The following is a 16,131-nucleotide window of genomic DNA, read 5'->3' as shown; positions in this document are numbered from 1 at the left end:
TTGTTTTCCATCTTGTGGACATCAGGCAGAGTTTTGGTTGCTAACTTCATTGGTGAGATGAGAGCTTTGAAATATACTATATTAAGTTAGTTTTTGGTTCCTTATGACATTTGGCTATCATTCATTATTTCTTACTCCTAAAGCTGCTAGAGATTAATCACTTCTGAGAAACTGAATATTGTGTATGTACATAAAAAATTTTTTGATGTTGTATGTGGGGTTTTTTTGTTGTTTTCTTCTCTCTCTCCCATTCTGCAGTTACAATATTTTGGATCCTGAGATATTCTCATTAAACAATTCTGGCACTGTACTGGCAAGAGAAGCTGCAGATGATAACATAGGAAAGCCAACTCCTTCTCTCCTTGAAAAGTCAGAAGAGACTGAAACCCAAACCTGTAAGAATTTTTATTGGTGCACAACTGAAATCAGTTTCAATTTAACTTTTTGTTTCTCTTGATTTCTGTCTGTCTTGACCTCCATCATTAGTTGTCCACATCACCTTTGGAAAAACAGTCATGCCAAGTTAATAGAAGACATTTCTAGGTTTCAATTGTCCTCCATATTTTTTTGGCATACCTAGTATAACAGAAGTCGTAGTAAGTGATGTGGCATATCTAATAATTCTGGGCATTGTTTAATCTATTAATAGATATGTTGCATTTTATCAATTATTTATTCTTTATCCTATAATTTATTAGTAAGTTTGTAAGTTTAAAAAAGAATAATTATACTAGCTTTAGGTTTGCAGATACCACACTACCTACACATATTAAATTGATAATATTCTGAATTATTCTGAATGCACTAATAATTTCTTTCAGTTCTGAGGTTTGTAACTGATTGGTAGTTTCCTTTACATTTCTTAGCAGGTAAAAATTTTCCTTGGTCATTCTGTAAGTAGTTTTTAAAGTTATTGACTTAAGCTTATTATTATCTTTCAAATTTTAAGTAGAATTTAATTTTCCTTCTCTACTGCTTTCTCCCCAGTGTTTCCCTGCATCAGAAGCTACCTCAGGAACAATTTATTTTCTACTACTTTTATTTAATTTCTTTGTCTTTCACATTTAATATTTATTATTATTCTAGCTTTTTTTTGTCTATGAGGATTCAACAGGAATCAAAAGGCTCTTATCTGTGGGTAACTGTGAAATGCAGGGCTTTGATTTCCTCAGATGTCAGTGGTAGTGTACAAGTCAGCACAAAGTCTGCATAGGCACCAGAAGTTCAGCAAGTAACCACAGGCCTGGTCTTTTCAATAGCTCTTCAGGGACCCACTCTTCCCATGGCAGTAAAGATCAAGTGTCTCCTGTCTTTCCATGTAGGACTTCCTTAGATAAAATCAGCTGTCCTCTTTGCCTTCTCCAAGTAGGTGTGATAAAAACTAGCACTTGAATTTCTCTATCTCACTGGTTCTCTTTGCAACAGCCTGCTTTTACAGAAACACCTTTGCCTTGATGCTTGCCAGTCACTGAGACACACTGAAATTGGCTGAAACCTCATAAGTCCTCCTTACTATCTCCTAGCATTTTCTACAGTTATGATTAAAAGAATTATGTAAAATGTGTTGTTTGCCATAGAGTTCGAGTATTATATAGGAATTAGCTTCTGGCTGAAACCTATAGTTCAGATACTACCATATTCCACTACCATGAACCTTTGCCTTTCCCCTTGGGGGATATTTGATAGTGAATTAAGTAATGAAGGAATTCTACACATACCACAGAATTTATCAGAAATCCTCCTTTCTTCCTAACATCTCCTTTAAGCGGTTTCTGTTTAAGAAAGATTCTTACAAGCTTGCCAAGAGATTTCTTGTTGTGGTGATTTCTTCCTAGAATTTAAATGAGGATTGTGTTTTGACTTTGAGGCTGAAAACTATTTGGTACCCATTAGTGTTTTGCTGAAACTCGTTTTCATCCCAATTCCTAAGTAAAAAGCATCTTATATTTTAAATATCATAACCTTACAACATGATAACCTTAGCATTGGTATTTCCTAACATTTAAGTATTTAGCCACCACAGGAAAATCCTAGCTGACTGTTTTTTTCTTTTTTTTTTTTTTGAGAACTTCAACTCAATTTTAACGAGGGAGCTTTTTGTTTTCAGCTACAGGTAAATCTCCTAAAACCAAAACTAAACCGAGTCGAACTTCTCGAAGTCGAACAGCAAAGACCGAAAAACAGGACCAGGTTCCATCAAATACCCTTTTACTGAAGCATTTTACAAGCATCTTCTTGCATTTGAAAAGAGCAGTGGTAAGATGTGGTTGGTTTCTTATTAAACTATATATTACTAAGTATTAGTAATTAATTCATTAAGCATGTCTTGCAATACTTACTACTTTTTACATGAAAGACCTCAGAAAATGAAAAAAAATTTCACTGTTTAAAAGTAATGTTTTCTCATCTTCTGAAAAATATCTAAATACAATATATGAAATGTCAGCCATATCACCTATCATAATGGATATTTCTATCAAACATTCAATAATTAATGTAATTGTTTTATTTTTAATTCGACCTTTCTAACTTTCCTTCTCATGTTTGTTAAATTTTTCTGAAAATATTTGCAGATTTAACATTCTCTTTATAGGTTTTAGTGAATCTCACACTAGAAACAGGAGGACCAGTCGTTGAAGGGAAATGCAGACTAACTACTCTTCCCATAAAACCTTCTAAACCCAAGTAGAAGCACACATATAGGTGGTGTGAATTAATTTTTATTTCTTATTTGCACACCAAAACCTACAATTAAACTCACTTATAAATTAGTCCTTTCATGAAAATGTAAAAATTAAGGTTCTGTAATGTCTAGACTGTAATTCTGAAAGATTAACTGTGGCCAAGTTTTGCAAGAAAAGAATGAAGCTTTCAATTTCTGCCTTTCCAAGGTGTAGTTATATTTTGAATGGTATACACAGGTTCTTGCTCACCGTGGTGGCCACTGGACATTGCTTCAAAATGCTTGTCGAGATCTGTGGAGCTATACTCAAGAATTTCAATTGATTGCTAACCAGTCACATTCCCATACTGATGTATTTCCCATCACCTGGGATTTTCTTTGCCACACCATCTGGTTGCCATTTTATTTTGCATCAGACGTGATCATTGATATGATAATTGACCTACAAGCAAGCAGTTCTCTTAAGGTAAAAATTATTAAGACAACTCTTGATTATCACATTTTCACTAGAGATAGTTTATTCTTTCTTGCACTATAGTCTGGTATCTTCAGGTATCTTATTCCCTGTAACAAGTTTTTTAGATGATTACAGTATATTCTGATCTCTGTAATTGATTTGTCCTAAAAGCACATTTGAAAATAACAGGTATAATAATATCTCTTCACTGTAGATTGTGGATCCTGAAGGAGAGTTTTGCATTCCCAGTTGTTTAGGAGGTATTGTGGATGAGAATGGTGGTTCTGGTCTTCATCCTCAGCCTCCCATGGATGATGTGAATGTGGTTGACCTGAGATGGATTTGTAATCTGGTTCTTAAAACAATAGAATTGTTATATCACATGAAGAAGTGGGAAGCACTGGTGCACATAGCTGTACAATTTAACATATTTACACAGTAAGTTATACCAGCTCTAATAAAAACTAAAAAAGTTGATATTATATAGTTTAATATACCATTACATTGCTTAGTTACTACACTTTGGTTTTTTTCCAGTGAGAGGTTCACAGAACAAGTGAGTCCACTCCTGGTGTATGCTCAGAGGCAGCTGCTGGAGAGGATAGAGCAGTTCAGTGGCTCTGACAGCCATGAATCCCATTTCACAAAATATCTGTCTGATGATGCACAAAAGGTGAAACACAGATTTCTTTTTGTGGCACTGACTCTTAATATGAGCTAAATGTGGAGAAGCACTTTCACTGATTAGCTTAATATGCTTTCTTAGATGTTCCCAAATAGTCAATTATAACATTATAAATTAATGAACATAATTGATTGAAGTGCATGAAAAGGCTTATATGACATGATTCCAAGAGCAGCAGGTGACCCAGAGGACATTTCTTCCATGCACAACATACCCATTCCATATTATAAGCCTAACTCTAATTTCATGTTATTTCTTGATGCCACTCTTTTAACCTTAAAATATTTATTTGGATATTGTTTGCTTCTGCATTGGAATACTGCTCCAAAAGTAATAAAATTGAGTTAAACCAAACACAGACAATGTAGATTAAAAACCTTTAAAAAACGTGATTACCACCAAAAAAACCCCTAAGCAGCTCAGCAAGTTCCTCTCATTTAAAGCCGTGGCTCTATGTATTTGCTTAACAGTGCCAGTTGGAAATTTTTCATTGAATTAGCTATTAGAAATTAGAGTTTTCCATTTTTTTGCAATGTCAGGTTTATTTCTAAGAAGTTTTGCTAAAGTCAGTCTCTCTGTGGATATTTTTAGGATGTTTCCATCACTAAAGTAAAGAGAGGATTTGAAGGAGAGGAGGGGGATTTGGAGTACCAAAGAGGTTTGTTCTGAACATGAACATGGGTTTCAGGGTTCACTGTCTTGCCACAGCACAGTGGTGCCCAGGGCGTGCAGGGACTCTGAAGGCCCCCGAGGCTCTCAAGGGCAGCTGGGGAGCTCTGTGTTCTCTGTTTCCTGCTGACTCTCTCTGGCCCAGCCATTCAAACATGGTCCTTTGTCTGTAGAGGGGCACCATAGCAAACCCCTTCATAGTGCTGGTAACTGGGCTGTGGAAAAATAATCATAGTTTTGAAAAACAGCTTACAGATTAAAGACTAGTGTTAGCTGATAGTAATAAGGATTTCAGGTAAGAAATTTGGAGTTTATGGTTACATTTCTTAAATAAATGGCATTCAGAGAATTCCAGAACTAGTTCTATTGGTCCTTCTGCTTCTGAAGTGGTGTAACTACATTAGCAAAATAAAAAGTCTTTTGTGGATTAGTCCTTTATAGAAGTCTGGAAGTTTGCTTCTCTGCCAGAGTTAGGCTGCTGTTGTTACTTGCTTTGAACTATTTTGTACCTCTGTATTTAGCATTCCATTGTGTTTCCCAGGCAACATGTCCTTTAGGCATGCTTAGTGACAGGTTCTGTGCAAGCATGCATCTGAAGAAAAAAGTGTGGAATATTTGCAGAGCATCAGGAGTTGCTAATGATTATGGCAAATACTAAGTAAGAGACAAGTTTAGTGCAGTAACTTCAAAACACTTATATGCAATATTTAGGTGTGAATGTTTAACCTCTTACTGACAAGAGTACTAGTTATGGGCCACTGGTGTCTTTCTTAATTAGTCCTCTTTTTATTTTGTTGTATGAGTGAGTATAGAGATATTTAACTGTAAGAACTAAATGTCAATTTTTCTTAATATTATTCAGTTCTTATGAAACAAATCCTGCTTTTTAGATGAGATGCAGAAACTACATAGGGTACAAATTACAGCTGCCTGTTGCTCGTTCTGCCAGTGAAGGGGTTTTTCCTGGATGCTTTTTCAATCCTCCAGTGAATAATGATTCTACAGGTCAGAGCACAATTCAGTGTTGTGTGTTCTCTTTTCTCCCAGAGTTTTGTCTTTGTTTTATACTGAATTTTTTAAAAATTCTGTTTCCTTCCCTTATCATAGTCTTCCACTTCTCCTACAATTTGTCTTTTATTATAAACTGAGTTTTATCTTCAAATATGTGTTCTTGATATTTTGGCTGGATTGTAATGTTGTCAGGATCTTTCAAAATATATTCAGGCTATGTCTGAAAGCAGAGAAAAGCAGGTGCCAGATAACCTACAGCCTGTGAGGCAGCATGGTGGTCTTGGTCCAGTTTTCTTTTGTTATTTTTGGATATCCAGCAATATACCCATAAGTTAGTGGGAATCAGCACTGTTATTGACAGAATTAATGTTCCTGGTGGTTAATAATTTGCTTTAATTCATAAAGCAACAGGAAAAAAAAAGGGACTACTTTAGTTCTGAAGTTATGAAAATGTTCAAATATGTTTTACAGGGTGGTTTACTAAAAATATTTCTTTACATATTACAATTTTTCCTTCATAATTATTAATTCCTTATAGATCACAATCAAGCAAAAGCCCTAGTTTGTGTGCCTCTTGATGTGAATGATACACTGAAATGTTTTAAAGAAACTCTAGAAAAATCTAAATATGAAAGCAGAGCACTGAGACACAGCAGGAAACTACTTTCATTATTTCTTGCACACACACAAGGTGAGTGATTCATTGAAGTGTTTTGCCCTTAATAAAGTGTATATGCAGTTAAAATAGAAAAGAGTGAAAGGAACAGATTTTTCTGAATTCAAGTTTTAGTTACTGACAATTAGAAAAAATACAGAATATGAAGTTAAATTTGAAGTGCTCTAAGCCTTATTTCCTATGATTTGTCTAATAGTTGGATGATAATTTTTTTTTATGCAGCTGTGTCACCTGTCTGTCTGCAGCCATACTTCCCTCAGAGGACTGACTGGTAGATCTTTCCAAATTTGTTTTCAGTAACAGAGCACATACCCTTTGGTTACACTGACCAATGAATTATGTCCAGTGGGTTTAATTAGGGGACACACAGAATTAGAGCATAGGAAACCAAATGGAAATAGGGCACACAGGAATTTTATATTTGTTTGATTAACATGGTTTGGAAATAGTTGGGGTGCTAGAAATAGTATAATACTTTTCCAAACTGATCATATAAATCACTTTTCTAATCTAGAAAATACTGGAAGAGCAATCAGCAGTCATATCTCTTCAAGCAGAAAGCTGAAATTTAGCGATGTAGATGAAGTGATATTTCTACCGACACCGTGTGATCTTTCTCAAGAAAAATATAATTTCTCCAGTATGGTTGAGAGTAGACCAATACCAAAGTCACATCTTTCAGTAATTATATCTTCCTATGAACAAACAATAGGTAATTTTTTTCATAAATTTCTGCTTACAGACGCAGAATGTTGTTACTTCTTATATCTATGTTTATATTTGTTTATTCTATTGTTATTTTTCATCTGTAACTGTCTGAAGGCTGGTTTCCAGGGATGTACAACCTTCTTCCTCTTGGTTTAGGAAATCTGCGTTAGATCCTAAACAGGCCACAAATTGGTTCATAATTGTTATGGTTATCTAATTTTATGAAAAAGCATTACTTCAGTGGTGTTATGTTATGCTGATTAATCCCCAGAATTTGATATAATGTTTAGCAGATTCATTTTAATTCCATGACAGTTGTTTTTTTTTCCTGGAAAACAGACTTAAGATTCTGTGCATTTGGATGTGTGACTTAGTTACTTGGCTTCCATCTTATGTTCTGGTATGGCTTTACTTGTACAGTCACAGCTCCTCACTACTACCTATGTTTGCTGTATGGCTAAACAGGTCAAGCGTAGTCACTCTGAGTGGTTTTATTTGCAGCGCGGGTTCCAAAACTGTGTCTGTGAGAGTGCTACTGTGCTGTATGCAGGCAGAGTTGTTTAGCAGGGCCAATGACCTGCTTTCCAGTGTATCTTGTGAGCAGGAAGAAATTTGAGGAGGTCTGATGAAACAAAAATACAAAAGATTATGTAAACAGGTCCATACATCTTATTTTTCCTTTCAAAGTTAGTTGTAATAAGAAATGGTACATTTGAAAGCAAAATATACAAGACCAATAAATTTTAAAAAATATTAATGCATTGAATTACATGCAAATTCATGTCTACTCAGGCCAAATTTGTGCAAGGTTCAGTAACTTTTTTAATGATATGACAATGTTTTTTTTAATTAATGAAAAATAAATTACAGGAATCCTTGAAATGAGTAACCAGAGAGACCTCAAGGTACAGGCTCTACATGAACTTGGAAATCTTCACTTTTATGCTGGAAATAAAAGGTACATAGTTACTGGATTAAAAAAGAACAGTTTATTTTTTTTTAATTGTCAGTCCTGTACCTCTCAACTGTCTTGTAAGTTCTTGTACTGTCCACTAGTTCTTTCATCTAACTTACTATTAGCTGTATTTTGAGAGGGCTTTTCCCTATACATTGTTTATTTTTCTTAGCTACCTAATTGCCAGTAAGCAAATTAATGATACATTTTTGTGTTTTTAAGAAGTAATGTCTATGGCTTGAGGATTTGAGTCCAAATAAGTCTCTTGACCAGAAATGGTATCTCTTTTTTTGTGTTATAGAAACTGTATTTCAGTTTTTGACCCAATCAGAATTAGTTAAATCTCAGGCAATAAAGAAAAAATGAAGCAGGTCTTATCTTCCACTTTGGAAAATGTCAGCAATATGATGGTATTTTTTTATGTTACAGAGCTGCTTTTAAATACTGGTGTCAATCCCTTGATGAAACACTCAACATTGCTGATGCTCTTAATACCTGGCAAGAGTTAAGTTTTCCAAAAGATGCTACGGACTGCTTTGCAGTTGGAAGATCAACTGATATGAGTCAGAAATTTCTTTCTCAGGCTGGAGCTTGGGGATGTTTACATGCAGCTGTCCTAGTGGCAAAGATAGCTCAGTAAGTATCTTACCCACATATGTATTTCTGTCGTATTTTAAACAAATTGCTCATTCAAGATATGAGGCAACTTCAATCTAATTAAAAACCAATAATGAGTTGTTATAAAAAGGACTCTCAAAAGCAGAGTAATTTTTCCTTTCAGGGGTAAATTTTCTTCTTTGGAGAATATTGTTTTTTCCCTTTTCTAGAGTGCTCATCTTTGATCATAAATGCAGCTGTGTGCTATATGGTGAGATCATTAAAAGAAAACAAAATGATAAAAAGTCGTAAGTGCAAGGATTTTACAGTCATATTGATTTTCAATCAAAATATCACATTTCCCAAGGTACTGCACATATTAAATATTAATGTATCTTGAGGTCAGATTTACTGCCTAAAGTACTGGTTTTCTGGTGAATTAGAGCTAAATGAAATTTGAATAAAAATCTACCATCAATAAATATTTCCATCCAGTACTCCTTGACTGCTGGCAAAACACTGTGAATGTAATTCTGAGCTGTTCCTCAATGTGCTGTACAAAATAAAAATCTAGAAGTACCCAAGACAGTATTAAATGACTTTAAAAACACTATAACCATGAAAAGGCAGAGTTTCATCCTTAAGTAAATTGCCTTACCTGTGAAGCAGGTTGTGTTAATAGCACTGTAAAATATCTATAAGCCAAGGTACCTTTGCAAGTACTAAGCATGGGTATTTCAGGATGAAGAGACATTGCCACACGTAGAATTAGCACCCAAAAGGAAAAGGAGTTAGTTTAACTTGATTAAAAATGACATCTCTTCTAATTCAGAGCTGTGGTTCAGTCTCGGGTCCAGTTAGGGGAGTCCCCAGCTGCTTCTACAGGTGGCACCTATTTTGCTTTGGCTGCTTTTTGTGGCACCTGTTTGCTGCACTGGATACTATCGCTTTGTTGCTAATATGTCCATTCCAAATCCTGGCAGGATTTGGAGGAAGCTGTCCTTCAGGCTTCTCCCTCAGGTGGTCCTTTTGTGTTTAGATCTGACCTGGACTGTTAAACATCTTTCTCTTGAGTTGTTCTTTCTACAGCAACTTAGTCATAGGCTGTAAAATGCAGATTAAAGGATTCTAATATTGAAGTAAAGATTTCTAGGATTGTTACTCATAGGACTATCCTGCTCCCAGGATGGTTTAAGGCTCTGGTGAGGTACTGTGTGGGAATCATTACATTTAGCCATGTTAAACTCCATGTGTTAGTTTTCTTAGGCTTCTTTTTTGGAAAGAAATACGCTTTAGAGTGTGAGTTGCCTAATCTGCTTGATCTTTTTAGTTTTGTATGAGATGGAGTTTGCACTTAGATTGCCTGTGTTTCTCCTGTAAGTCTGAAGATAATCTAGACAACTCCCTTTGTCTAGATATGTCTTTGGTCAAAAGTTTCTTTGCATGGTGTGGCTGAGCTCCTATTTAAAAACAGGCAGTTGTTTTCCAGTATGAAAACATCTAGATTGAGTTAGTATTATTATCACATTAGACTAAAAACCCAGTTATTTCAATAATTTATATTGATGGGTACATTCATATTTCTTATTATTTGTTGTGCTTTAGGTATATAACAACATCAAAGATAAGATTAAGAACAAAATACTGCTATTTTTCTGCAATACTCTTTAAGGTAAGAATGCAATTTCAGTTCATATTCATGAAGATAACAAATTGCTTCTAAAATGACCCTCTGTTAAAATAATTCTCTTTTTGTTTTGGTTGTAAAGGAAAAATGGAGATCAGAGGTAGTTGACAATTTATGCATATTAGATACAATGTTTTTCTTCTTTGTTTTTTAACATTATTTCTGTATTATAGCCTATAAATTATCACTTCAATAGGAGGCTAGAGTGTCTCAGAGAAAAAATACTGAAAAAGGAAGATGACTAAAACATTTGGTAGTCAAATATATTTTTCTTCTCTTGAAGTATTCTACTCAATGAGCAGAATACTTCAAGAGCTGTATGGCATCAACAACAGCAGAGTGCTGTCTTTTAGATCTGTAGATTCTTCACAGATTGTCTTAAATTTTCAACCAAGAGCACAGACTCTTTAGAAAAAAAAAATTTAATATTTTTTAGCAACGGAAAATATTAGTTTGTAATACTAAAACCTGAACTCTATAATAAGTTTGCTCTAAAACCAGAGGATATTAAAAATGGTCCCGTTTCACTCACAAAGAAAATAAGATAATTAAAATTAAGTTTGCAGACTTTGAGAAAAAAGACCTATGGAGGAAAAAAACCCAATGTTTCAGTTTGCTTTTAAATGGAAGCTAAGATGTCAGTATTAAAAGTAGCACAGGAAACAGAACTGCAAGTGTTCTGCCAGTTATACTCTACTGGGATCAATGATTACTCATCCCAGTGCAGCTTCAGGAAGTTATCTGGTTTCTTCCAAAACCAAGCAATGACACTGTCTGATATCTTGGGTCATGATTGTGACTGTGAGACCTATCCTAGGCCATATTGGAAACATTAAGTTCACCAAAGGGAGAAAAAGCTGAAGAAACAAAGTTAAAGGAGATTTTTGACTTGCTTCTAGCACTGTAATTGCTGAACAATTACAAAGCTGAACAATGGTGATTCCTCCTTTTGACAGAAATGGTAGCAAGCATTTGTTCCAGTTGTATAACAGTGGAAATAATTGTGACTTGACTGAAGTGGGTCTGATATTAATTGGAATAGAAGCAGCTTGCAGGGTGATGGTCTTGAAAAATATAATCAATTACTGTCACTGCACTGCAAGAAGTCCAAGCCATAATTTGTTCCTTGAATTGGAAAGCTTTTATAACCTTGTTTAAATTCCACCTCTGGTGTAGGCTTTAGGCTTGTTAATATCTCTGAACTGAGTGTAAATTCAAATTTCTCTAGCATATCATTGTTAATTATACCAAGATAAACACAATTGGGAAGGAATATCCAACATCAGATACAATGTTAGCATTCTTCCCTTTTTAAGAGAGAACATTTAAATTATTTCCTTGAATTTCATATTTGTTTTTAGTTATATGATTTAGGCTGTGCTAGCTGACCTAGTTTAAGGTGGAGCTAGAGTGAAACAAGCTTGAACTGGCTTTATAGTCAGCAACTCTCCCACAAATTATTAAATTTCATATTAGCTTTAAGTTATATGATTTAAGCTGCACTAGCTGATAAGCTGCACTCTCTGACCTAGTTAAAGGTGGAACTAGCTTTAACTGGCCTTAAAGTCAGCAACTCTCCCAGAAACAGTGGGAGGCATTCTGTCCATAGACTATACTTAAGTACATGCTGTACTTAGACAGCTTGTTTATTTCTCCATCAACTTGACACATAAAACATTTTCTCTAAAAATGTATTCAATATTGTGGCTGGAAACAGCTGAATAATTAAGGCATTTATGGAGCTGTGTTTATGAAGTCCTTTATGAGTTGGAGTTTATGGTGTCTCACTAATACCTGTACACCTTTTCACAAATAATTCATTGTTATTACTTTCAGACTCTGTTTAGAGCTTCTCTTCCACATCCAACATCTGACTATGACTTTGTACAATATGAAACAAATATTCTTATTCCTGGTATTGACCTGTTCTCTGATCGCTACAGAGCTGATATCTCTACTGTAGTTGCCAGTCTGAATTTCATAATGTTTGAACTACATTGTGTGAAACAAAATTTAATAGTAAGTATTGTTTTTATGGTCTGGAAATGATTTTTAAGACATCTAGTCTTACTTTCTTGTGTGGGTGTACTTATGAGATAACCTCACTCATAGGAGCAAAATACTCCTATGGCTTGGTTCTGTGGTACTTAAAACAATGCATAGCTTGCTGCATACAAGTTTTAGAAAACACAGGGAAATTTTTTATTCTGGAAGATGACAACACATGGTTCATTTAGCTTAGGCATTTTAGCGGAAATTTTCTATTATATGCTACTTAAAATGCACTCTACAGAAAAACACAATAAATGCAATATGTCCAGAATGCTTTCAATACTTCATCTTCCAGTAGATAAAAGTCCCTTTTGCCTTTCTCCTTTCCATGTTCTCTTATTCCTCTGTATTTTTATTACATTTTTTATAACTTCCCTCCTATGCTGGTCATGTTCCTATTTCCTCCATTTCATGTCTGACCATTTCCACTCACACCCAGCTTCCTTCAAAGGTGCAGTGCTGTACATTAGAATAAATAGATTGAATTGATTACTAGTACTGAAAAAGGTGCAATACCCTCTCTTTTCTAATTTGGTCCTGTATGTACCAACAGAATTTCCTGTCAGGTGATTATTTTATACCTCTGTAAATCAAACATGATGGAAAACTCTCCATCTGAAAAAGTAGATAGATTTTTCCTGCTTTGATGAGTTGAATCCACTTCTGACAAGGTCCTGCAAATAGCAGAACCAGTGCCAGGGAAGGGAAAAGATTACAGGGCTGGCAGCAAGGAGTAACAAAGGTTAGGAGGTAGGGATGGAAGGGGAGTTAGACAGGAGGAGGCAGAAAGATGTTACACTTTTTTTTGTCAGCAAGTTGGATTGATTTCTTTTGGAGCTTCAGGCTAACTGCCATTGTTGCTTTTTCCCATCCTGCATTACTGGAGTTCACTTTGTTGTTTAGCTTTGTGTAACTGTCCTGGCTGTGGGAGATCCAGTAAAATCCAGGAGCAATTACCTGGAGACAGAGGCACTTAATTTGAGTGGTTGCTTCACATGGCCATGCACATCTTTGATTCTTCCTGCACTTTTGCCAGCAGAATATAGATCCAGTTCATGGATCGTGGTCAAAATTGCAGTTTTAGCTGAATGAGAGCTTCATTTCCCCTGAATGCTTATTGTGTGGGAAGGTTTTGGATGGTGGGTGCTAAGTTGATTTGTCACTTAAATCAAAATACATCAAGATTCAAGTTTTATTAAAAATAAAACTTCAAAGACTAATTTTGTTGAACTACTTCAAATATCAATAGGAAACTGTATGGGTAGAATTAAAACATTTGCCTCAAGCATTTGTAATCCAAATTCAGAAGTATAAAGCTACACTATGAAAACTTTAAGTGAATTTGACAAAAATCTAACAATGCTGTTAGTGTTTTCTAAGCTTGGGGACATTTTAAAGTGAAGAAAAATGTAAAAACTGAACAATAATTAAATTTGGAAGTTCTTTCATTTTCAATAAACACGTAAATCTGTTAGGAAAGAATCTGCTTTTTCTGAAATATTGTATAACAATAGATCATAGAACCATAGGATGTTTAAGTTTGAAAGGGACATTTCAAGATCATATAGTCTCAACCTCCCATGCTAAGGGCAGGGATGCCTCCCACTAGGCCAGGTTGCTCAACACCTCAGCCAGTGTGGCCTTGAACACTTGCATGGTTGGGGCATCCACAAGTTCACAGGTAACCTGCTCCACTGTCTCACTACCCTCACAGTAAAGAATTTCCTCCTAATATCTAACCTAAATTTCCTCTCTTTCACTTTGTACCCGGTACTCCTTGTCCTATCACTACAGTTCCTGATGAAGAGTCCCTCTCCAGCTTCCCTGTAGGCCCCCTTCAGATACTGGAAGGATATACAGTGTCTCTATACTTTATTAGATCTCAGTTTTAAAATGTTTTTTTGTTAGTTTTCCCTACAAAAAAAAAAATTTAAAATGAATGTAAATAAATTTGTCAATTTTACAACTGGTATAATTTCGCTTTGTTGTGTTTATTTTAAGAAGCTTGCAGAATTCTATTCTTCTGTTAGTTGTATTGAAAAAAATATGGCATCAAAATGCAGACAGTTTTAGAAATCTCTTGTATCAACCTATTTTGGTAGGTTTACTCAGTAATGATGTGGTAAAATACCCCACCTTGAACACAGAGAATAATTTGGACAAACTTCCCTTCCTAAATTGTGATTCACATACAAAGTAGTATAAGGGGTTAGCTTTAGTGAGCTGAAAAACTTCTCAACACATTAATCTTTCAGAAAGCATAAGAGAAGTATTGATGCTGTGTGATGGTCAAAGCAGTAATCTTATATTATTTATATACTTTTGATATGTAATTGCCATGTGTATTTCCATAATTGTACCCTGTATGATGTTTATAGCTGCATGACCTACTATTTTGCTACAGATTTTACCTCTGTTCACATTATACCAATATATTGTGTCTGAGATTTGTAAGGACCCAGTTAAATGTATTGAAGGAAGAATCTTCAAGGTAATCAAATAAACTTTCTCTTTCTCAAAACACATTGTATTTCAAGTAAACTTTTAAATTCTTTGTTTAATGTAGTCAATTTAATATTCATATATTTCTACTATAAAAAGTAGTGCTTTAAAGTTCAGCTGTTGCTTAGTGTTACTCAGCACAGCAGATGGTAGGGTTACTGTCTAAATGCAATTATTATTTATACTCTCAGTTTTAGTAGTATGCAGAGCTATTTAAAAAGTTTTACTGTTAATTTCCTACATATGCTGTTGAGTGCTTCCATAAATTCTTTCTACTCTCTATTTAATGAAGAGGAGCTTTTCTTTCTTTGGTCCAGACTTCTCACTTGGTTTTTTTTAATCTTGTTCCACTTTTCTTTTAAATGTTTTTTTCAGTGCAGAACATGAATGACTATTTTCCCCCCAAAATGTTCACATCTGAATGTGTTCTTACTATCATGATAGAACAAGGTTACATGAAATCTAGGAACAGATTTTTGTCTTTTCACTAATGTTCATCTTTTGTTGTTGTTGTAGTTTAAATAATTTGTAGTTTTGGGGTTTTTTTTTCCCAAGGCATCTAACTATCAAGAGTTTTTAAAAGTATTAAGATTCAAAGTGGTATTTGTTTTAGATATTTTTAGGAAATGTTGATATAGGTTAGGTAGAGTAGCTGAGTACTACAAGACTAAGATGGGTAAAATCTATGAAACAGATTTTGTTAAGGGGCTGATCTTGGACAGGCAGTCAAAAACTCTTACCAGATGAAGCAAGTTCTTTCCCCTTGTCAGGAGAAAGTTTTTAAAGAATTCGTTTTTAAAGGCAAAAGACGCATCTTTGAAATACTTCACTATAATATGTAAAAGATTACTTTCCATTGAAGAACATTCTCCATCAATGTACTATTCTGGTAGCCAAATCTATTTGAAAATTACCTTTAAATGCATTTTATTTTGAGCAAAAAGAATAATGTGTAACATTCAAATCAAAGGCTTTGTTATTTTTTCATAGATTAAAGTACTTACAGATATAGGATTTTTTATGGACGCCTTTCATGAGCTGTCTTTGCTTATTTCGGGAGAGAGAATTCCATGGAAAATACCAGCAGGATACAAATATACTGAGCAAGTGCAGGTAAACACCAGAAAAGTATGACATTGAGCTGTAACAATCAATTTTCTTCATGAAACTGCACATAGTCCATGTCTGCAAGTTGTTACATATTCCTAAGAAATTCCTAAATTTCTTTCAATAGATTAATGCAATAGTAGTCTTTGAATGACATTAAAACCTCTCACTAAACAGCAGGAACAAAAATCAGTTTTGAAACGTGTTTTATATACCGAGTACTGCAGATACTACTGTAGGAAAACCAATTTCATCTGCAGGCATGAAAAGTATGGGTAAAGCTGACATGGGCTCTTGTGCCCTGGGGAGGGTGAGGGCAGCCTCAGGAGATGCTGGGCCATA

At 34.8% G+C, this 16,131-nt stretch overlaps 1 protein-coding gene across 1 annotated transcript in view; it reads left to right on the top strand.

Annotated features, from left to right (window-relative positions):
• The window catches only part of CFAP54 (cilia and flagella associated protein 54), a 104,029-nt gene that overhangs the window by 53,191 nt on the left and 34,707 nt on the right, over positions 1-16,131 (top strand). The window contains exons 35-48 of the mRNA XM_059846738.1: positions 259-395; positions 2,108-2,256; positions 2,922-3,149; positions 3,355-3,578; positions 3,678-3,813; positions 5,385-5,499; positions 6,044-6,196; positions 6,696-6,893; positions 7,760-7,847; positions 8,274-8,480; positions 10,047-10,113; positions 11,965-12,147; positions 14,585-14,671; positions 15,673-15,795. Coding sequence (XP_059702721.1) covers positions 259-395; positions 2,108-2,256; positions 2,922-3,149; positions 3,355-3,578; positions 3,678-3,813; positions 5,385-5,499; positions 6,044-6,196; positions 6,696-6,893; positions 7,760-7,847; positions 8,274-8,480; positions 10,047-10,113; positions 11,965-12,147; positions 14,585-14,671; positions 15,673-15,795 — 2,095 coding nt within the window. The remainder of the gene's footprint in view (positions 1-258; positions 396-2,107; positions 2,257-2,921; positions 3,150-3,354; positions 3,579-3,677; positions 3,814-5,384; positions 5,500-6,043; positions 6,197-6,695; positions 6,894-7,759; positions 7,848-8,273; positions 8,481-10,046; positions 10,114-11,964; positions 12,148-14,584; positions 14,672-15,672; positions 15,796-16,131) is intronic.

The sequence above is a fragment of the Haemorhous mexicanus genome, chromosome 5 (genome assembly GCF_027477595.1).
Source record: "Haemorhous mexicanus isolate bHaeMex1 chromosome 5, bHaeMex1.pri, whole genome shotgun sequence".
NCBI lineage: Eukaryota > Metazoa > Chordata > Aves > Passeriformes > Fringillidae > Haemorhous > Haemorhous mexicanus.
This window is presented reverse-complemented; position numbering and strand designations above follow the sequence as displayed.